The following is a 24872-nucleotide window of genomic DNA, read 5'->3' on the forward strand; positions in this document are numbered from 1 at the left end:
CTAGCTGAAGAACTTAAATGTATTTGTTTAATATTGTTACAAATCTGTAATGTTGCTTCCCAGCTCGGTTAGTCCAATCACTGGAAAGAACGTTTTATGATCAGCTCTGTCGGATGCTAATCGGGTACCGAATCAGGGATCCCAGAGCTTGGTGACCATTTGGCGACGAATTTGGGGGCAAAATAGATAATACTGAAATATTTAAGTATTTTGGCGATACAGCCAATAGGAATCGAGCTATGCTTGATTGTTCGAGAACCTTCTATAAAAGGCCATGAAACCGAGCTGGTGTTAGTCTGAGTTCAACTCTGGTTCTGTTGTTTTTTCCCTGAGCGTTTTCAGCTGCCTTATCGTTGTTGTGCAACTTGCGTACTGCTGTTTACTAGAAATGCTGTTGTGTATTGCTTGTGTGCATGTGGGCTCTATATTTTTTTGTCTGTGTATTAATGACTCCGTGGTAATAAAATCGTCGTTTGTTACTGAGGCTTGTTGACCATGCGTCTCCATACATTTGCTACAAACGAACCCGTTGAGTTTACGGACTTAGTGGAGAACGTTCCGTAACATTATATAAAAATCACTTCTGTTTATTTATATTAAATCGTCTCTAAATTTTCAGTTACTAAATATGATGAATTCAACAAATAAAGATAAGAATACATCCTATTGATTTAAAATGAACTTTAAGAAAAATATTTTTTTAATCTGTTTTCTATTTATAGAAAATAAAATTCATTTCATATTTAGAATTTGAAACCTATATCATCTTTATTGCCGAAGTTTTCATTGTAAGCAAATTAAAAATTCAATTCCAAATCCAGATAGATATAAGGTAAACAATTTTTTTTATCATATTCTGAATTTCTTGAATTGAAGTTTATTTCTGAATAATTCTAAAATTTAAAAAGCGTGGAATTATTAAAGATTCTTTGTGAAAATATCAGTAAGATTTATTTAATAAACTCTGAATTTGCAGTTCAGGAATTTTTTAGTCATATTAGTCATAGTTCCAAAGAGGAAATGGTTTTCCCTTCAACATCAAAATAAAAAAAAATTAAAAAAAAAATTTTTTAAATCAAAATTTTGAAACCTGAGAAGTTTTGCCACATACAATCAACACTGATTAAATTTACGCTTCGAATCTTCCCACTCAGTGATTTCAGCATTTTACGCTGAAGTTTTAAGCAATCGTTTTTTTTATTTGCCGCTAGCTTAGTGTATTCAAATTTTAAATTATATGCTTTCAAATAAATTATGCTAAGAAATATTTAAATAAAATATTCTTTGTTCTTCTATCGAATACCTTATTTGGAATTCAATAGGCGGAAGAAAGAATGCAGGAAACAAGTGAGCATTCATGTGTCTCAAACGGAATAAAAAAAAAATTTTTTTTTTTTGTAGGAGATATATGATCAAGTTCTACATTTTTCTACAAAACCAGTTGTTAGCAGTTACCATCTAATTTCATGCTTTTCTATCGTCGTTGAAAAATAAATAATTCAAAATACCTTATTTTATTTTATTTGTAGTTTTTCTGACCGTCAACGTACAACTCCTGTTTTCATTGCTTTTAATTTTTATTCTAAAATGTGCATGAACAGAAATCGTATATCCAATTAAAATATTTGTTTTCAAGAAATTGAGAATTTTAAAATTTTTAAGCAATTATATTTCTTTTTTTTTAACTTAACGTTTTTTAATTTTAATATGCGTTTGATATAAACATATTCAAATAAGACTCATTTTTTTTCAATAGAAATTTATATCTGCTGATATATAGAATTGAAAATAATTTCTCTTAGGTTAAAATTGCTTTTTTTGAAAATTATCATAGAAAATCTGAAATTGAAATGCCTTAAGTAAATAGTGTAAGAAGAAAATGAAATTAACATTTCTCTCTACGAGTGTGAATTTTTTTATCCTATTAGTATGAATGAAAATTAAATTTAAAATGGAAATTTCAGTGTAACTGATAGCGTTTAGTTTAAATATTTTTATTAATCTTTACGATTTATTGCAAGCTATATTATGATTAACTTATGAATTTTGATTTTTATAAAATTGCTTCATTTGTTTATATCCTTTTTTTTAACTTTATTCCAGAAAGTATACCTCTATACATATCCTTTGTAAAGCAAGGAGGGGGAATGCATTTTCAATTGAATCAAAGTTGAAAGCATTAGAATTTCTTATTCGTTTATGCGATAAGTAAGCTTCTTTTTAAATATGAAACCTTGCAATTTCAGTAACTATTTTTCTTATCATTTAGAATATAATTTAATATCAAATTTAAAGACTTACGTAATATTAGTTGATTATTCCACGAATTCTTAATTTTATGAATTATTTTAGTTTCCTGTTTTCTTTATTTCTTAATACAGCGAGATGAAATATTCGATTCATTTATCTTTTATAGAAGATAGTGTTTTTTTTAGTTCCTATATTAATATTAATGATAGTTCACAAAAAATGTTTGATCATGATATTAGTTACAAAACTGAAGCGGAATCTAATAGACAAAAAAATCCCAAAATTGAACAAATTTGTTACATATACAAACCACCCATAGTGAAAAATATTTTTTTCTTTGAATCTTTATTCTCAACTCTCTCTAGAATCTCTAAGCAACTTTTGTGTTTTTCCTGTCAACGTAAACACATTCGAATTTTAAATTAGATATATTCAGAAAAATTTGAAAATTATTTTAAATTAGATTTTTTAATTACATTTAAAAATATAGAATTAAAATAAAAAAATTTAAATGCTATATTCCTTCCGAATTCTACGAAAGGACACACATTGAAACAAAGAAACTACAAAAAAAGAGTACATAAATGGATAGAGAACACAAATTCTCAGACGGAATAAAATTAATGAATGCCTTATATATTTGCCTTAAAATGTAAAAACATATTTTCATTCTAAAACCATTCATATCTATCGGTCTCACACCCCCCCCCCCACTTAAAAAAAATTAACAAATATCTTAAGCAATAAGTACCTTATTTCACCATTTCCCTTCACTGCAAATAATTTCAAATAGTTTTTTTTTCCTGAACTGTAATATTATTTGTACTCTCCAGATTTAAATGCGAAAACCGTTCATACCAGAAAAATAAATGCCATTATTACATAAAAATTTTGTTCACAAAAAAAATGAATATTTTAAAATTCTTCGAAACATCTTAACACCTAGAACTTTCATGTTTAGAACAATGTAACTTATTGTAATATATCATAAAATGTATATACAGTTTATTACAACTTTAATATTATTCATTTTGAATAAAAATTTAAAATACATTGGAATGCATGGTTAACAATTTTTTTTAATGTGAAACAGCGACATCCTATAATTTATCGAGAAAAATTGTGGTGCTAAAAATCTATTGTAGTTCCCGTGTATACATACAAATACAAAAGGATGAATTTTTTTAACAATTTACACAAAGAGATTTTGAATTGGCATTGTCTATTCGAATATATCTGCAATACATTTTTGAAACTTGTTACAATTTGTTTGTAAGCTGTTCAATTATTTATCACTTTTAAATCAACAAAAGAAAAATCTAAAAATGGTTAAATAAATTGTATATTAGTAATTAAACTATAAAAGAATAAAATAATAGACGGGTTTAATTTAATTTAATTAACGTTTCTTTTTAAATCCACATTAGGGCTATTTTGTGACGGACCACGTAATTTTGAACAACCATGGTCAGATGATAAGAAGACACCTGAGTTAGCATCCCCCCTCCAAACTTCCGCACCTCATCAGCGGGAGGACGCTTGCCCCCGACGGATTTAGTGTGTACCAGACCTGCTAACACGACGATTCTTCGGTAGAATCGAGTCTCGAACCTGAAACCCTCCGATTCCGAAGTAGAGACAACACAAGGCTACCGCGGCCCTAAATTAATAGACTGCAATTTCAATACGAAAAAGTATTATTTAAGTATAAAAAATAAAGTTTACAAATACAGGAAAACCATCAGTTGCTAAGGCACGTTATAGTATCAAGCATAAAATATCTATTTCAGTTTTATTCAGTGCTATAAAAGTAATTTCATGCCCATCGCATCAATGACGAGGAATAAGAAAAACATTTATAAATACCTGAAACTTGGAAAAAAACTCTATTTTGCACGTAACGATGTAATTTTGAAAAGATATAAAAGAATGTTTTTGTTAACGAAATTACGTGAGAGTCTCCACGCATTGAGCTTATATGTTTGTGTTGCTCTTAGAATTAATTTCATTGAGCAGAAAATGTCTTTTTATATCAATTTTCCCATTAACAATTCTATCATCAATAAATAAAAGGTAATTCAAACCAATTGCCTCGATTACAAACTGTTATAACTCCTTTCTGTAACTTCCTATTATAGGAAATAGGAAGAAAGAATTTGAAAAGAATACAGCAAGAAGCTCAATGTTTTGTTTGTGTAAGCAATAATTACACTTTACGATTTCCAGTGGTCACACGAACATTATCTATACGGCTGTTCATTTTGCTCGCAGACATTGATGCGTTTTTTAAGAGTTATATTTATATTCTGAAAGTGATTGTCTATATTTTCAAATAATTCTTGTGTTTTCATTACACTGGGACGTGTCTTGAACTCTGTCTTAATTCTTCTCTTGAGAGAGGCAGCAAATATACTGAAGGCCAGCATAAGCAATTTTTTACATGATAGGGAATAGGATTGTCTTTGAACGTTTCCTACGTGACCAACGAAAAATAGAACGAATGATTATTACGTATGAAAACAAATTTTCAGCTTCTTCCTTATTACAATAAACGCATTAGTTTCCCATATATGTATACAATGCGAAAGTATTGTAATCGTCAAAAGGTTTCAACTTGAACTTTTGATGGATCTTCCCGTTTCAGTCTTTCCTAAGTCCGGAAAACGCATTTTTTAAAATTATGTCTGTGAACGTAAGATCTGAAATACTGTTAAAAAAAAATCTTGTAAAAAGTTATCATTTGCAGGATTTTCTAATAAAATCAAGACTATTAAATTATTAACAAATAAAGAAAAATGGTTTTATCACACTATTTAATTGTTTTATAAAAATAATAATCCGCAAACCAAAAGCAGAAGATATTTTGATATCCTTTTCCTTGACATTTTTCAAAATTAAGAACTTTAACAAAAACGGATAAAATAAACAAAATTTTATTTCACACTTTCTGAATATTATAATGAGTATTCAGTTTTACTTTATCCTTTAGCTTAGAAACTTTTCTAAACAGACCAGAGCAATTTTTCATATTTTATTCACATAAAAAAAATGTATCGCGAATCTCAGAACAACCCAAGTCAGAATTTTTGAAAAAGAATCAGTGAAATTGAAGTCATTTTTTTTGAAATTCTTAGTCCATTCTTCTCCATAAATGTTCTAAAATAAGAAAGCAAAATTTGAGGGAATTTAATTTTTAATGTTATAAAATAGGTTTATACAATTACAACGGGAGATGAATTTTTTAATTACGGAATTTTACGTACAAAATAAAACTTGGACATGTATGAGTAAGAGAAGGAAGATTACTATTATACTTAATAGTAAGTTAAATTTAGACAAATTGTTTTAGACCTAAATTAGACGCAATTTTTAATTTTCAAAAAAAAAAAAGAAAAAAGAAAAGAAAAGACATCACTACAGTACACTCCTGAGTATCCGGCCTAATGTGACGGAAGGACTGGCCGGATAACGAATAAGCCGGAGTTCTATGCACTCATTTCTTTGCCCACCAATACTAGAATACAAAGTTTTTATACCAAAAATCACTGCTATAATGCGTATTTTCTTACTTTCTAATGAGTGCTAAGCCCTCCATTGATCTCAAGCCACTTAGAATTTGAACGCGACAGTTGCCGTTAACGTGTCGAGTTAAAATAGAAGGCTCTGTACTGGTTGTTTGTATATGTTTATATACTGCACTGCACGTTTCAAGAATTTATAAGAGGAAAAAGTAAGTTAAAAGATATAAACTGTACACATTTTAACATGAATTCTGTAATCTTCACTGCGGTGCACTTAAAAAAACACTAAGCATACCCCAAGAACAATTTACGAATACTATAGGTACTGTGCAGTTATAATCAGGAGCAGCGGCAACAATCGAGGTCCGTCATACACTGATGAAACAATGAACAATGAGCAGAACTTTTCCAATGCTTTGGCAATGTTGTCAATGCAACTCCTTTTTTCCTCATTTAATTACGATAAAAGAAAGCTAGGCCGGATAGTCCCGAATCGGATACTCGGGAGTGTATTGTATGTGCATATTTTTAAAATCAAATGGATGCATTCATTTGCCTTTTTCTTGAAACAAGCGATTTACGATTATTTAACTGTTATACTCAGCTCACGATATCAAATCCATGATATTTTTCCGATTATTCATGTTGACATCTCACGAAAAAACACTTTAAACTTTTTAATAGAAAAGTTTCTTTTTTGTACAGGGCATATATCTTTCGTAAATCTTCACTTCAAACAAGATCACCTCATTTTCGTGCAATGGCAGCCAATTCCCTGAAATTTCAAGACTCTTTCATCCAAATTGAATCGCCTTTGAATGAGAATCTGCCTCTAATTACAAGCTCAAGTTCCAGCATCTTTCAAATTGAAGGAAGGAACAGAACTCAAAACAACACGCGCTTCAAAAGATCTTGAAGTGATTGTTGGGATATCTTATCATTAGAAGTCACAATGTGGCTTTTGATTTGAAAGTAGATGCGAACGGAATCGATATAAATCTTTAGGGGAATCCAAAAGGAAACTAGGGCATGGAAACTTTCCAGCATCATCAAACTAATAAAACATTTGAAGGAAAATAGATTAATTAGCTGGAGAAGACAGAGAATTTCGAGACTGTGGCCTGGCGTGCAAACATTCTGATTAGGATGTTTGCTCGCCAAGCAAAAGAAAAGGAGATGTGCTTTCCCTTTATACGATGCATTTCATCTCCAAGTTGAGGATGATTTTCGAGAACTTTATAATTCCTTTATCCTTCTTTATTTTAAATCATGTTACATTTCGCAACAGTACGAGTAAATTCGAGCAATGATTAATAAAATAAATTGCCAGTGATACAAAAATTATCAAGAACTGTGATTATCTGTGTGTATGCTAGCCAAATAATTTAAAGCATTTATCTAACAAAATGCGTCTACTAAAATAAAGAAGATTGTAATTTCATGTTTCCAGTTTTTTAAAATATTAATTAAATTATGGAAATATTTCAGGACTTCAATTTATCTCACATTGCGGTTAGTATTTTCCTGCATTTTTGCGCTTAATATTGTTACCAAATATGAAGCGAGTATATGGATAAAAAAAAGTAGTGTAACCCTTTAAAAACAGAAGCCTTTTCTCACTGTTAAATTTTAAGCTTCTGATGGGCGAGACTGATCGTATTTGTAAAATTAAGTATACCTTATTTGATCAAAGTAAAAAAAACATTAAGTATTCAGTAAATTTACAAACTTTTTTTATAATTATATTTACATTTTATTAAATACATTAAATTAGTATTTATCACTTAAATAAGATATTAATCCTGATTTTAAAAAACACAATTTTAAAAAGCACAAGCCGTAGATACTTCATTCAAATCAAAATCAAAAATGAGCATCAGAATATTGAAAAGTGCTATAAAAATCAAGACATTTTTTTTTCTTTCAGTGCAACTGAGAACCTGAGCAATCATTTTTGTCAACCGTTTTTGTTTATTAAGATATTCTAATGTTAATAGCTTAATATTAAACATCGAATTATATAATTTTTCTCATTCGTTATTAACAGGAAAATTTGTTGCGTCATTAGTTATTTTTAAATAAGAAATGCAATAATCAGTTTGGTTATATAATGTATCAGTATAAAAAATATGATATTCTGTTATCTCTATCCAACAACCATGAAACATTTTCTATAACTGCATGTAAACCATATATATGTAGCGTATTCTCTAATTCCTGAGTTGAGGAGCCTCCACTTTATTAAGCCGTAGATACTTCATTAAAAATAGAATTAAAGGTGTTCATAAAGAGTTTTCTTCACTATTTCTTGAGGTTGACCATCTATATGTAGTATCTTCTTTCAATCCTGAGCTGAGGAGCCGTCACTTCGTTGAACCTTAATTACGTCATTAAATATAGAATTAAATGTGTTTATTGCGAATTTCATTCATTATTTCCTGAGTCTGGCCACCTATATGCAACCTCTTCTTTAATTCTTGATTTAAGGAGCCGACACTTCGTTAAGTCATAGTTACGCCATTATAGATTGAATTAAATGTGTTTATAATAAATTTCCTTCACTATTTCCTGAGGTTGAAAATCTATTTGTAGCCTCGTCTCTAATTCCTGAGCTGAAGAACCGCCACTTTAACAAACAGTAGATACTTCATAATAATAAACCCGAATGAGTTTATACCAAATACCCTTCACTATATTCTGAGGGTGACCATCTATATGTAGCCTCGTCTCTAATTCTTGAGCTGAAAAGCCGTCATATCATTATAGAATTATGTATGCTCATAACGTATCTCCTTCACTATTTCCTGAGGCTGACCTTCACTATTTCCTGACTATCTATAAGCAGCTTCTTCTCAAATTGCTGAGCTGAGAAGACGCCACTTCGTTGAGCAGTAGGTAAATCATCAAATATAAAATTAAATGTGTTTATTGCGAATTTCCTTCCACCTATGTTAATAAAAATTTATCAAACGCAAAAGGATTCCATTCTACCATTTCTGCAATTAACAAATACCTTCCGAAATTCTCGGCATCACCAAATTAAGATTATTATCGCAACGCGAGATATAAAACAATCAGCTTGGAAATAGAAGTCTCTTAAATTTAAATTCAATTCTCTCTGACTTGAGATCAACAGCTAATTACGAGCTCAGACCTCGGATTCTTTCAATTTAAGAGAAGGAACGGAATTCAAACCAACACCCACTCAGAAGATCATGAATCCATTGTCAGAATATCACGCCATTAGAAGACTCAGCTTGCGGCTTTTGATTCTATGCTGACTCCTTTAGAGAAGAATAAACCTTGAAAGTTTGCTCGGATCCTCAAACTCGCAAGACAGTTGCCACGAAATAGGATAAACAGCTGGGAAGAAATAGTAGCCGAGAAATTTCGACGTTCTCGTTGAAAGCATTCTTATTAGATCGCATCGTTCAGGAATAGAAGAGACGTCCTAAGAATGCTTCCAGATTAATATCAGGAACTGTGCAGTCAACAATTTAAGAAGAGGAAGAATTTTTCATTATTCCTATTTAAATGCAATAAGCTGCCTTTTACATTTTTATTGTATGATGAAAAAGGATTCAAAGTAAATTATAATATATTGGTACATGTTGCTTGGTATTATATAAGTTAAATGTTCGATAATATGTAACCTTATACTTTAATATAAACACGAAATAAAAATTGGAACTGAACGTACCGTACAAAAAGTCAGATATATTGTTATTATCATTTCCTGAAGTGGTTTTCTAAGAATATTTTCCACCAGCACAAAACGCCCATAATAGCATCATTATATTTTTATGATACTGTACTGCATTTACAATATCGAACAATATCCTGGAGATACAATAAAATATCTTGTGCATTCGCACATTAGGGTTGACATTCTTTATAATATCCTTAAAAAATAAAGTGCTTTAAATTTCACAATCATTTTATATTTGAAACCGTCGCTGTTATATTAAAATGTTGTTATATCTAAAACTACACCCAGCAAAACTTATTGAAATTTGGTTTTATAGTTGTAACTACTTACGCCGAACAGCATTTTGTGACATGAACCGCATATTGCATATTACAATTTAAGATGAGATATAATTATCCCTATAAATTTCTTGATCGAATCGAGCAATAGAAAGAGTTGTTAAAAAGATATGATTAAAAGCAGCACATAAGATATGAAGTATACAGCCTGAGTAAAAACTTTAAGGCCAGTAAAAAATTTTGAGAAAATGTAAAATGAAATAAAAGGGATTCAAATAATATTAATTATTAAATTCATTGATAAGAAATAAATGCCATAAACATAATTTGTAAATACATAATTATGAGAAACATGTGGTTATTTAAAAAGTTAGTATTTCTGCCTGAGTAAACACTTTAAGGCCACCAGTCATTTTTTAAAAATAAATATAATATAATCGTCTAATTACCATTGCAACTACTAGCTTGTGACAACGCTGCAATTTTCATATTTGTCATACGTTTCTTCGAAGTATTGGTGATCTTTGTGAAGATGGCGAAGGGTAAGAAGTTAACTGATCGTGAAAGAGGACATATCGAAGCTTTGTCTTCAACAGGAATGAGTAGTCGTGCTATTGCGATAAAGATAGGAAGATCAAAGACTGTAGTAAACAATTTTTTAAAATTGAAAGACAATTATGGTAAAAAGAATACTGGGGGAAGACCTAAAGCTTTGTCCTCGCGTGATGAAAGAAGAGTTTGCCAACTTGCATCTACTGGAAAGTACTCAACCAGGAAACTGATTCTGACGACAGGTTTAAAAGTTTGTCAAAAAACGATTTATAACACAATTAGAAGGTCTGGAAGGTTCACTTATACAGCAAAATTGACTAAGCCTCAGTTACTGCAGAGACACAAAATAGAGCGTTTGAACTTTGGCCAGAAAGTCATGACCTGGGACAACCAATGGATAGAAATTATTTTTTCTGACGAAAAAAAATGGAATTTGGATGGACCAGATGGGTGGAATTTATACTGGCATGATATAAGAAATGAAAAAGAAATATTCTCCAAGCGCCAATTAGGTGGAGGGTCTGTCATGACTTGGGGCTGTTTTGCTTACAATGGTGTGGGCTCAATTGCATTCGTTTCAGGTAGAATGAATTCACAAGGATACCAAAATGTCCTAACAAATCATCTTTTGCCAAATGCTGAATGTCTTGCTGGAGAAAATTGGAAATATCAGCAAGACAATGCATCGATCCATTCGAGTAACAGCACAAAAAATTGGTTCCAAGTCAACAATGTTGAAACTGTGAAATGGCCAGCTAGATCACCTGACCTCAACCCAATCGAGAACCTTTGGGGTGACTTAGCAAGAAGAGTTTATGCAAATGGGAGACACTTTACATCAACAACAGAGCTGAAATCTACTATCGAAGATGAATGGTATAAAACCGACCCCACCCTTTGTCAAAAACTCGTTTCGTCCATGAAAACAAGAATATTTGAAGTAATTCGAAGAAATGGCTCCTACACAACCTTCTAAGAATTTGTAATTTTTTTCTTATATGTTATTTTCTGTGTTGGCCTTAAAGTTTTTACTCAGGCTCAAATATTCATTTGTGTGTTCTGTAATATTTTCTAATAATAAAATATTTGCAAATTAATTTTTCTACGTTTTTTACTTTTATTTAAGCTCAATAATTATCAATCAAATGGTATTTTAATTCCTCAGTTTATATGTTACCATTTTCTCAAAAATTTTTACTGGCCTTAAAGTTTTTACTCAGGCTGTATGAAAGCAGCATCCATTATAAAAGAAATATTATTCATTCTTGTATTCGAAAACTCTCCGGGATTTTGGAAGTGTGTCAGGATCTTTTTAGCTCGTCAGAAAAAAAAAAAAAAAAAAAAAAAAAAAAAAAAAAAAAGAAAGATAAAAGGAGGAGATGCTTACATTTAAAAAAAAGTTTTAGCAAAACCTTAGGTGAATTCAGAATATCCGCGGAATCAGATGACGTGACAACCACTCATCTTTCTGCGTACCATCTCTTAGCGAAGTACAATCATCGAAAATTATTAGTCTAGAAATCTTCAAGTGTACAGTACAATGATTCTATTTACATCACAAATGGCCAAAACAACGAGCAGCCTTTCAGAGCGCAACGATTCCATTAAACAAACTCCTTTGAATATTTTAATTTACAGTTGAAATATCTTACAGTTATTAAGAGTACAAAAGATTACATTAGAAATGACGATAAAGACTTTAACATACCATAGTGAAACAGAGTATGTATGACACTATAGTTTTTATGCAAACAACATGTTTTAATGCAAGTGGAGAAGTTACAAAATTAGTTTGCTATTCATTAAAAGCTAAAGGAATATGGAAATGTTCTATGATTATATTCATCATATAAGCACAGTAGAGCTCCAGTTAACCAAATACTTATCAGAGAGACTTCTGTTTATTTTCAATCCTAAATAAAGTTTAAAAAAAGACAACAGTAACGAAAATCTTGAATTTAATTTACGAAATTATAAAAAAAAAAGATTTAAAAAGAAAATCTACGACCGTAAATTTCAAGTTATCATGTGAGAACATTATTATTTTTTAAGTCATTATTTGTCTTAATTAATTTAAGTCATTAACCAATTTAAACCGGTTTGAAACAATCACGAGACTTCTCTATCGGTCTCTCTCTCTCTCTCTCTCTATATATATATATATATATATATATATATATATATATATATATATATATATATATATATATATATATATATATATATTAGTAATTTTTTTAACTTTCATTTTCAATTTTTCTAGCTGGCAAACCAAGTTTTGGAGCACGATCGATTTTGATATGAAAAAAAACTCCATCGTTTCTCTAAATATTGACGCATGCGTAATATGATAGTCTCGTGATTGTTTCAAATCGGTTTAAACTGGTTAATGACTTAAATTAATTAAGACAATTCGTAAGAATTCAGAGAATGAATAATTTGGAAATCAAGTTGTAACTTTAGTTGGCAATAAATAGCCAAATGTGACAACTCTCCGCATTATTTTTAATAACCCTAAAAGCGAAAAATTGATGCCTCAAAAGCGATAAATCGCCAATTTGTTGCATAGGCATTTTGAGGCTTCAAAAACCTCAAACCAAAACAAAATCAGGTTCTCACATGATAAAAATATAAGGTATACAAACTGTAAATACTCACATATTTAAATGCAAAAATCACTATAATTAAATTATGTATGAAAATCTTTTTTCATTCCTATTATTATTTTCCCATTTTTTTTTATTATTTTTTGCTATTACCTCCTTCCCACCTAAAATAGAATCGAATAATTGATATTAAGATATAATTAAAATTTGACTGCTTTTCGCCTATTTCGACCTATAACAAGACACGTCTGCTTCTTTATTAGCTGATTTGTAATTGCACTTCTACACGAACATCAAATAAACTGAAGCCTCTCTACAGAGTCCGCCTCAGCTGCGTGGCTATCATCTTCAAGAGAGATATAATAAAGCCGCTTCAGGCGATGCAACATGAAATATGAAGTCATTGAGTCTCACAGCTTGTGTGCTGTCACGCGGGGAAAAAAGGATAAGATATCGAATCTCTTTGGGAGGTAGTTTTGTTTCCCACTCAATCCCGCACAACGTCAGCAATTCAGAGCTGAGGAGAAAGCCGATTCCGATTTTTGCATCGTCATCGTATTCAGCACCGATTGTGCTTCAAGGCACTCAACCGAATGTCACAAATATGTATCGATATCACGACTTCTTTCATGGGAGCAGTTGGTATATAAAGTTGGTTGTAAAAGGTTTCCCCGATTCTTCGAGTGAAAGCGAATTAACCCCATTTTCCTAAAGGGCAGTAATTACTTTCCACAATAGGATAATTTTGTTATTTGTAAGAATTATTCAGAAAAGTATACTTTCACCAAAAGCAAAAATCTATCGAAAATGGTACAATATAAGAAATAATTTTTTTAAAAATGAATAATATTGATTGGATCATATATCTCTAAATCAAAAAGGTAAAATTTAATCGTAAATTTGATTATAAATAATTGAGCTGTAATTTAATTAATGGTAAAAAATAATTCAGTTGAAAATCCGTTATTTAATTAAAAGTTTGAAATTGGCTCAAAATTAATATTTAGTAGTGAATTTAGAGAATTTTTAAATCTCTATATGAATTATCTTGAAAAGTTTAAAGAACAATGCTGCTAAAAATAATTCGTGTTTCAATAGACACCATAAAACTATTTTAATTTGCAACTATTTCTCATGATGTGAAACAGATTTAAGGCCCATTTTAATATCGTTTTAAACAACGATTCGCTCAAAATAATGACACATTCCCATTTATAAAACCGTAGTCACAGTTAATAAGAGAGAGAGAACTATTAAGTTTAATTGTGGAATGGTTCAACAAAATTAAAGGAAATTTTATTTTGACGTAGAAATACTCGAAATTGCTAAAATGAGAATCACATTTTTTGTTTTAACTCCATTAGTTCACGGTCAGTTTATAAAGTAATGTTTCCAAAACCGTAAATAGTAATCTTTATATCAGCTTATAATATAGAATCAAGCAAATTATAAGCAATCATATAAACTATTTCTGTTGCTATCCGAGCTTTATTATATAACTATTGAAATAATGTTATGAATGAAACAGACCTACATATTCTTGATTTAAAATTAAATAACTATAATTGTTGGCCGCTATAAAAAAATTCTCCGTAATATATAAATATATTTTTGATGCATAAATCTTCTTATATTTAGACATTTACAAATTCAAGTTTTTACTATAAGTTGTACCAATATTAATTTTTAAGAATTATGAAATATTTAAAATATTTTTTCCATCGTTAGCTTTGGTTATTTTCCACACTTAATTAATGTTATGCAAATTCCAATCTCAAATATTCCTACAACTATCCGTAGTAGAACTAATCTTGGGTTTTTACAAATTTCCACAAAGAGGTAGTGTTTTATAGAGTGCAGTAGTTTGTCACAACTGCTTAACCTTTGCTTGGTAAAGACTGGTCGTTCACAATTATAATATTCGAATATTCTTTGCTCGATTATAATTGAATAGATGATAAATTCCTTCAATATAGAATTTCTTTATACAGATAAACAGATCGAGCTATTTTATTGCATTTACTTGTTTCCATTTTACTACGATTGTACTTTGTTCAATCGACAACACAATGCAACTAATCTGTAAAAAGAAAAGTATGAAATTGCATCAAAATTCCACTTACCCTGCCGCTGAAAACATCATAGCTGTCTTTGAGGCCTATTTCGTCTCCGTAGAATACAGAGTTCGCTCCAGGCAGGCTCATCAGCAGGTACATTGCTGCCATGTGGTACCTAGGTTCGATCCTCGAGGCTATGCGAAAGGTATCCGAACTCCCCAGGTGCCACATGGGAACGGGCCAGCCCTCAGGCCAAGCACTCCTTAGTCCTTGGACTTGCTTCCCCATCTCTTCTCCACTGCCGACCAACAAAGGATGGTCCAGCAAGTCCACATCGGCCAGGACCGATTTGTCCATTCCCATTTCATTGACCAGATAATCAGCGAATTTTGAGGAGACGATAAGAATTGTTCGGGGTTGTTTACCGAAAGTTAAACTGTCGAGTAATTCCCTCCACTGTCTGAGGATTATTGGAATGTGGCGATGGTTGTGCACATGCATATTTTCAAGATGCTTCATGTAGATTCCATCCACTCCCACTGCTGTCCAGTGGGCAAGGGCCTTCTCGTATTCTTTCTGGACAGAAGGATTGGACCAATTGAGCACGTAGTGTCCACCGAATGTGCGCTGAGTCAGTTCCCATTCTTCTGAGGGAGGTCCTTCAGAATTTTCCATTTCTGGGGGTGCCTAATTAAAAATTATAAATGGAATGGTTATGTCTTATAAAAACTATTTTCGCTTTCGTTAATTTTTTAATTGAAAAAGTACCGAATTAATTTTTGGGATATTATTCGAAAGATACTATTCGGAAATATGTAATAAATTCTAAACTTCATCAACGTATTTAAAATTATGATACTGAATAGAACATAAAGGGGTAGGCAGAAGCTCGTATAACCCTTAATAAATGAAAATAAAACGATGCTATTGGTAAAGTACGATTTCTAAATATTCGATGCGTCATTTTTCATTCAGAAACACAGTTGTCAGACAATAACAACAATTTTTTTCGCAGAAGTAAGCAAGACTTCCGTTGCTTATTCTCTATCATAACAAAATTTTTTAAAAAATTACGTTCATTTTAAAACATTACGTTGAAAGTTGAGTCCGGAATGAAGAGAAACATTTTCAGAATTTGTAAGGTCATTTTCCAGACTAAGCTATGTGAGTGAAACACATCATTCCAGGAACTCCTGTACAATTTTATCGTTTATACAGTATGACATATAAATTTTGATTTCCTGACAATAAAAAAATTCGATTTTCCAATGAATTACATTTTCTTCTTTTATGGTCTAATCATATTTTATATCAATTCATTTGCGAATTATTGATTTTTTAGTGTTTCTACATTTCTTAGTAACTCTCAACATGAAAACTTTAAAACCCATCAATACCAACGGTCATGCCTGTGTTCTTTATTATCTCTTAATCGTAGTAGAGAAAAAAAATATTTAATTAGACAATAAGTGTGAATCAAAGGTGATTCACACAGTGAACAATGGGATAAAACAAGGAGATACAAATTAAACATAGACGTGCTCTACTCGCACCAAACTCTACATCGAATGAGAATTTTTGCTGCTCCCCAAATATGGATGTATTAAGATACTGCATTTCATTTCTGCAACTAAACGAATTACATTCAGTTTTTCCTATTTAGCTTTGTCGAACAAGGCAATGCTTATTCTCAAAATACTAAGCATATTGAAATATTATAGTGGGCACCACAAATTATCAAAAATTTGAAGTCAAAATGGAACTCTTTTACTTTTTTTTTTTTTTTTTACTTTTCCTCTGATTTGTTTTCGAGACAAGAAAATCAAAACCATTTTATTTTCTGTATTTTATTTTATTTAAAAAACTTTTTAATTCATGTATATAAAGACATTTTGAAAAAGGATTTTCTTCAGATTTTTCTATAAACAAAACAAAACAAAACAAAAAAATCTTAGGAATGAAATTTTATTTTACGCTTTTCTTGTCTTGCTTTCTTTTATGCTTTACGACTTTATCTTGGCGCTTTTGAACATAAAAGAATTTATTGAAATTGATGTTTTAAAATAATTAGGCGTTAATGAAATAAACGATTAAATTCAGGTAAACAAAAGGGTAGATTTATAACGAACAGTTCAAAGAATCTACCATTATCGTTGAACTGAGTAAACAATGTATTTATTCAATGTAGTTTCTGTACATTTTTTAAAATCTAAAGTTGACTACTATTACTGAACAAAATATTTTCTGCTTACATTAAAGTTCCTTTTATATTGGTATATTATAAATGCAACTTCTTCTCTCTATTGTATATTTAAGGCTATTTTGCTTTTACCTATGCCATCAATTCACTCGTGTATTTATGCTTAAAAAATCTCAATAAAGTTAGCATGGCTAAATAAAAGGGTACCGCTTCTCAAAACAGGATTAACAACGAAAGTCAATTATCTTGACTCAATTATCTTGTAATTCACTTGTTTTTTCTTGTCTCGCCATTGTTAGGCTTTCTGCTTGTTAGAACACAGTCTTCTGAAAGAACACGGATTAAAGTAGAAGTCACTTAACACATTGTAATGCTAACATTAGTGAACTGTCCTTGAAAGAAAAATTCGAGGAAACAGTATTGTTAATGTTCAAGTTCGAACTATCACAATTGGATATATTACACATTGGATATATTAAATTTAATGGTAAGCTTTAATTTAACTTAATTCGTTTCATACATTTACAGATGGAATATTTTTGTTGATTCATCACTCTCTCTCTCAAGAGCTAAGGATATGAAATTCTTGGATAAGTTCATGCATACAGCAATTCATTACGACCAGAGCAGTAAAACTATGTATCGAGTAATAAGAGAATACACAGATTTGTTTTAGAGGATAGTGAAATACTATTGAATTATTCTATAATTGCCATGCCTCTATGTACGTAAAATTATAAACTGATTCTCCGCCCCCCCAAGGCACACGGATAAAAACTAAATGACCGGATCACCGCCACCGCAATACTGATGAGAACTATGGTTGAGCCCAAAAGGTTATCACCGGCCATGGCTCAACCCTCCCTTAAGGAAGTACGTCCCGCCATCGATGAGAGGAGCCAGACTTTCATCTTTCGTGTACCCGCAAGGGTGCGGAGGACAGACCACCATGCCGAAAGCTTCTCAGCATAAATTACGAAGTGCCCCCCCCGGGGGGGATCTCTCTACGGACGCGAATGATAACTTTTTGGTCCACCGCTTATATGGCTCAGAAGGTATATTCTTACTGAATAGAAATAAGAAAAATCATATTTTATTATGAACAAAAAGTCACGATCATATGGGAAACTGCTTTATAAAGACGATAATAGTGAAATGAATAAATATAAAAGAAATAATTTATTTTCATTATTTCTAATTAATAAAATGAATTTTTAATTAAATTCTATAAGAGACAATAGACTAGGATATTAAATATTTGCTTTTAGTTAATTTTATATCTCATATTTCTAAATAATTAAGATTATTAGGAAATTGTGATTTAATTTCTCTGATTTCAAGACATCCTTACGAATATATATATATATATATATAAATCAAAGAATGAAAAACATTTCCTCATTCATATAAATTCTTGCAAATTCTTTGTTTTTTTATATTATAACTTTATATTTTATTTAAAATATTTATTCAAATATATTAGGATTGAGCTTTTCATTCTTAATCAACAGGAGCATTTGTTTATACTACATAGTAAGTAACGAGGAGAAAGATATTCTTCATCGTATTGGAAGTTTCATAAAATGAATGATTTCTTAAAATAAATTTTTAATTTACTCTAAAGAATGCTTTACTTATTAAATATTATTATTATTATTATAAATTTCGTTTATTTTTATATTATTAAATGTAGTGTTTGTTCAAGATTCTAATCAAGTTATCTATATTATAATTCCCTTCAGGAAAGGGATGCTTTTTTTTGTTCAAAAGCAGATGATTTTTACTTATAAATATAGTTTTTTTAAACAATCATGAATCAAGTACTGTCAAAATTTCAAGGATAAGAAAAATATGCTGTTCTGATAGCTTTCAAATTTGTAAGCTATCAGATTAAAATAATTGGATACTCGAAAGAATAAAATCTTTTCTGATGTACTCTTTTTCTTTATCTCATGCCCTTACTATTTATTACAGAGGATGCAGAGTTTAAAAAGCATTGTCCAAATTTGAAAATAAGATTAAAACATATATTCTGTTTACAGATAAAGGCGAAGTATGTTGAATTTCTATAAAATGTTTTATAAGGGTTCATTATTATTATTTTAAATTCTGCACACAAATGAATAGGTAATATTTTTTTGAAGAATTTATTTATCTTTAACGTTATGTTGTAGGAATTATAAAAAAAAATGTCAGACTATGTAAAATTATGAACTAAAATATGAAAATTATAAAAACAGTTTAATTTTTTATCCATAGAGGGCATAACTATAACTCCAAAAATGCGATTTTTAATTTCATTGTGTTTTCTTTTTTACATAGATTTATTTGTTTGGTTGCTGTCTAAAATGCTGATTGTCTAAAATTTTAGACGACTTATTTCATTCATTACGGTTTTATTTAAATAAAATCGTAATGAACTTATCGATTTTAGGTGGACAAAGAAAAGGAAATCTCCGAATTTAAAAGATTATCTTGCACCAGCATAAATAGGTGGAAAAGTATCTAATTAAAATAACACAATGAAATTAAAAATCGCATTTTTAGAGTTATTTATAGCATTGCCTTCTATGGATAAAAAAAAACTATTTTTATAATTTCCAAATTTTGTTTTATAATATTAAAATCCAACAAAGTTTTAAAATTTCTGCAAAATAGCATTAAAGATCAATAAATTATAAAAAACAATATTACCAATCATTTGGAAGCAGAATTTAAAATAATAATAATAAACCCTTAAAAGACATTTATTAGAAACATAACATAAACATAACAGTCTATTATAGGTGAACATTCATTATATCTCTTAAAGCATGACTGGTAACTTTAAAAATACACTATAATGGTAAACTTCCGATCAAGTAGTGGTCATCTAAATCATCAAAATAAAAATAATTTCTATAATCTATATTCATTTTAAAAATATCGAAACATAATCGAGTTTATTCAGTACTAATTATTTCTGTAATTGAAACGAAAATATGTTTGTATCTGGTTAAAGCTGATATTTTGATGACCATTAAAAGTTAAAGCTGATATTTGGACCATTTAAATTATAAACATTATTAACAACAGCAAAATTTATGAAAACAAACGAAGTAACTAACTCATTTTGAAAGGGATTTCTAAACTGCTTCAATTTGTATATTATTAATGCAAAAATGCAAATTAAAGTGTTAAATTAATTAGATATAAAATTACGTTTTCATTTTCACCCACTTTGTCTGGAAAGCATATAGCTTCAGGAAATTTACATTTCCTTAATTGCTGCCCACACATTTTTGAAAATACCACATCCCTTTAACAATAACATTCTACAGACATTTAATAATAATAATATCATCACATTATCAAAAGTAACAATATGAGGATAATTAGTGGACAGATTTCTATGAAATATTTGGATGAATAAAGAGAAACAGAATGGAAAAAGAAAAAAGTAATGTGCATTGTGTTAATTACTTTTTTTTGTTGTGTTTTATTTGATTTTCATCAAACTTCTTCTTTATGAAACATCAATATAATTAATTTTGAATTTGTTTACTTTATGTCTAACATTTGTGATTATCATTATATCGTAATAGACTGTTTAAATATCATACTCTACTTAATAATATTTAATGCGCCTATATTTCTCTATTTTTAATGTATAATCAAATTTTCAGTAACATAAAAAAATTCAGTTTTAAATTATATTTCTAATAGCTGACAACATTACAGAAGGAATTTATCCAATTTCAATTTAATTTCATTTTAATTTACTTAGACTCCTAAGTATCTAATACTTATTGTATTTTTAGTAACTCTTTTTGGATTGTAACATGTTATTCTTTAATCTAAAAAAATGGAAATACAAATTAAAGAGGAATTGGTAACACCTGGAGAATGATTTTTTAAAAGGATAATATAATTCCTAAAATTCATGAAAACATGAGACGAATTGGAATGAATTCCGGTGGATATGAGTTAATCATCTACCATAGGGATTTCAACAGTACCACTCTGCTTAATCAATTCAAATTTAATTCATAGAATATTTTATGTTGAGTTGCAGAAGAATTATCAAAATTTGAATCATTTTTATATTCAATTTCAGATTGGAATTAATAATATTTCAATAGAGAAACAGATTTTGGAGATAATAGAGAAAGATATAATAGAGAAATAGAGAAGATAATAAAGAAATAGAAGAGAGATAATATAGAAATTTCAGATTGGAATTGATAATATTTCTCGCAAATTAGAATATTCATTCGTGCATTAACCCATTAACCACTGGTGTTGCGTTGACGCAATGGTCAATATAAATAAATATAAAAAAATAACGATTAAACAAATTTTTGAATAAATTACAGTTTTATGTTAAAGAATAGCACTACTAACAAATCAGTGAAAAAATTGACTTAAATAAATTATTTTACACCTAATAATCGATGTTTTACTTTAAGCATTTTTTTTTTGTTCAAATTTCCAAACTCTTTTTTTCTTAGAAAAAATAAAAACTAAAAACAAATTGGAGTTTGGTTGTGAAATACATTAGCCAAGGTCACTATTTGCCAGTACATTCCACAAAGCAGGTGTTTCTGTGGGGGAGGAGGGGAAAGTAAAAACAGGTGTTGCGTTCGCGCAACGTCAGCGGAAAGGGGGGGGGGGTAGACTATTATCCTTCTTGAAAGATTTCATTTCAGTACTGTGCGTCTTATTGGTAGCAACTTTTTTATCCTCTGTGGTTTAAAATGCGTAGAACAAGATATCTTACGTTAAAAGAAGGTTTGGAAAAAAATTTCGAACAAAATTCCGATGACGAAGATACAGATCAGACCGATATTGTTGTCTTACCTCCAGAAACAGCAGGCGCTAGTGATGAAGAAAAGAAGGTAATGAAAATATTTTAAATAACGATAATGAAGTTTTACCTAGAAATACTGCAGGGGAAGTTGAAGTTCATATAAAGAAGAAATTAGATCCTCCTAAAAGTTCTGCTTTCAAATAATAATAATAATAACGGAGAAAGGAAGAATTACGATGAACAAGAAAGGCACCAACTGATAGGCCTCAACCAAAAAAATGAAGAAAAAGCTTCAATTGATCGTATCAAACAAATCATAGAAGATAAAACTAGTGCAGATATTTTCAATCTTTTTTTTTTTCAATATGAAGAAAACAAAAAGGTACTTGTTGTTCGGTGGATCGACACCTCTGTTATGACAATAGGGTCAACGTTTGGAAAAATTGAACCACTAAAAAATGTTTCTCGATACTCTAAAAATAAGAAGAAAATATTAATAGCTCAACCTCACTGCATTGAGCAATATAATCAGAAAATAGGTGGTGTAGATTTGTGTGACAATTTTGTTTCCAATAACAGAATTAGGGTCCGTGGCAAAAGGTGGTGGTGGCCGATACTTTCAAATTTCATCGATGTTGCAATAACAAATGCTGGGAAAATATCAAGATTTTCTGAAGAAGGAAGTAAAACGTCACTGTTTGAATTTAGACGAGAGGTTGTGCTTCATCTGTTACAGACGCTCTAGGATAGTGAGATACATAAGAAAAGATCAGCTACAGGACGTCCGAGCAAATTCAACCTTACAAAACCAATATCCGAAGGACATTTTATTGTTAAGTCTACAGACAGTAGAAGACTACGTTGCAAGTATTGCCACAGCCAAACTATTTATCGCTGCAATGTTTGTGAAGTAGCTTTACACCACAATTGTAGTGAAGCATATCATACTTGAGATTTATATCACCTTATTCTTACATAATAAGCTTATCAACTACATTTATTTGTTAGTTTTTAATAAATTATAATTTTGAAAGAAGTGTTTCGACTATTTTACACCCTTTAATAAGCTCACAAAAATGTCTAGTTTTTAAAACGTGAAGAAAGTGCGCCGTAGTGCTCTGTGATAACGATCAACATTCGTACTTCTTTTCCGCTGACGTTGCGCCAAAGCAACACCCTATATTTTTAAAAGTAAGTGCAATTTCCTTATTTTTACATTAAATTACTATTATAAGTGGTCAAAATAATAACTTGTATTGTTTGCATTGAAAGCAAATAATGATTTTGAGTTTTGGTGTTTAATGGGTTAAAATATTCTTCCTCTACAGTGCGTCAGTAAATATTCGAAAAATTTACGTTGATATCCAAATTCACTTTAAATCACATTGCGATAAAAACAACGATGGTATCGATTTTTAGTGTTTTTAGTCCTTCTTATTGAGTATTATTCTTAACATTTTATTTTTTATTCCTGATAAAAATCACCATCCTTCTCTAGATTTTAATATTTCTACGATTTCTTTGGCAATTTTTAAATTTTTGTAGAATCTATTTAAATATTGCATTTCAAAATCTCTCTTTTTCAAAGATAACCATTTATTATAATTTCGTTAAATATTCTTTTATAATTAAAGTTAGTTGATGTTGAGGGAATTGAAAAAATTCAAATTTTTTATAAAAACCTTTTTGTGAAAAAAATTGAATATTCTTTTAATTTATTCGAGTTTTTTTAAATATAGAAAACTACACATCCACTATAAAATTGAAATTAATATTTTATAATTTACCCTTAGCTGGGTAGTGCGGTTTGTCAGACCGCTAAAGATGGACTCTCGGTCACCCCGATTCTATTTTTAGCTCAATTGAATGGATTAACCCTGCAGATTCCTGTTTCGTGATCTTCACTAGACGTACACTTTTTCAGACGGTTTCAGCGGATGCTTTTTTAATTATTTCAGCTATTTTTCAGCACGACGTCTGCGAGACCTCCCTTTTAGTGTTCCGGTTTTATACTAGGCTTAGCAGATGGCTTTAAAATTTGGTGCTCGAAACATCATCCAACCTACTGATCCTCATTCTAAAGCAGAGCCCCAGAACCTTTTTAAATGAAGTAGAAAGGGATTTTAGTGATGAGGGTAATTGTACAGAAATTTTTTCGATTAAAGTTCTCATTCGGCTCATTCTGATGTTATGTTCAAATATAACTAATTTTTCTAGTGATAATGTATTTTGAAAAATTTCTAAAACATATTGATATACCAAGAGAAATATCTACAGAATTTATAGGCTGATTTTTATACTTGTACTTACTTTGTATGTTTAAAATGCCCTCGAAAATCGATGATGACAATAAAAAACGGGTCAATTTTACCCATTGTCAATTTTTTTCATATAATTGTTGAATTTCTCCTTATATTGTTTTCTATATACATTTGTATATAGAATAAATACGATTTAAAAATACTAAGTAATATGTTTTTTCAAGAATATTATTTGTTGTCACATGTAATTTGAGAAGGAAATGTATGTTCCAACGCAATTACTTTTTTCAACGATAATATATTTCGAAAAATTTATAAAAAATGTCTATATATCAAGAAAAATATCTGCAGAATATATTGACAGATTTTCATATTAATACTTTGATTAGAAAATTTAATTTTGAGTGTAAAGAAAATGCGGTCTCCAAGACCGCACTTCCCCAGTTAAGTCCTAAATTTTCACCTTCTCAGTAACGGGTTAATTTATTAAACATGTCTTTTCGTTAAATTTGCTTAATAATGTCATTTCTTGATAAATTCCATAAGCTGATTAAGATAGAGTTCTCGGCCAGTAATTGAGGCTTTTTGCTTATTAAAATTAATAAATTTTGTAATATATAAAAAATATCACTAAACATAGGGTTAAAAG

The 24872-nt window shown here is 29.9% G+C and overlaps 1 protein-coding gene across 2 annotated transcripts in view; it reads right to left on the reverse strand.

Moving 5' to 3' along the window:
• LOC129985124 (alpha-glucosidase-like) overlaps positions 1–24872 on the reverse strand; it is a 624230-nt gene that overhangs the window by 149814 nt on the left and 449544 nt on the right. For both annotated transcript variants that reach the window (XM_056095042.1, XM_056095043.1), the window contains one exon: positions 15040–15660. In XM_056095042.1, the coding sequence (XP_055951017.1) occupies positions 15040–15660 (621 nt within the window). The remainder of the gene's footprint in view (positions 1–15039; positions 15661–24872) is intronic.

Source organism: Argiope bruennichi, chromosome 9 (assembly GCF_947563725.1).
Source record: "Argiope bruennichi chromosome 9, qqArgBrue1.1, whole genome shotgun sequence".
Taxonomy (NCBI): Eukaryota; Metazoa; Arthropoda; class Arachnida; order Araneae; family Araneidae; genus Argiope; species Argiope bruennichi.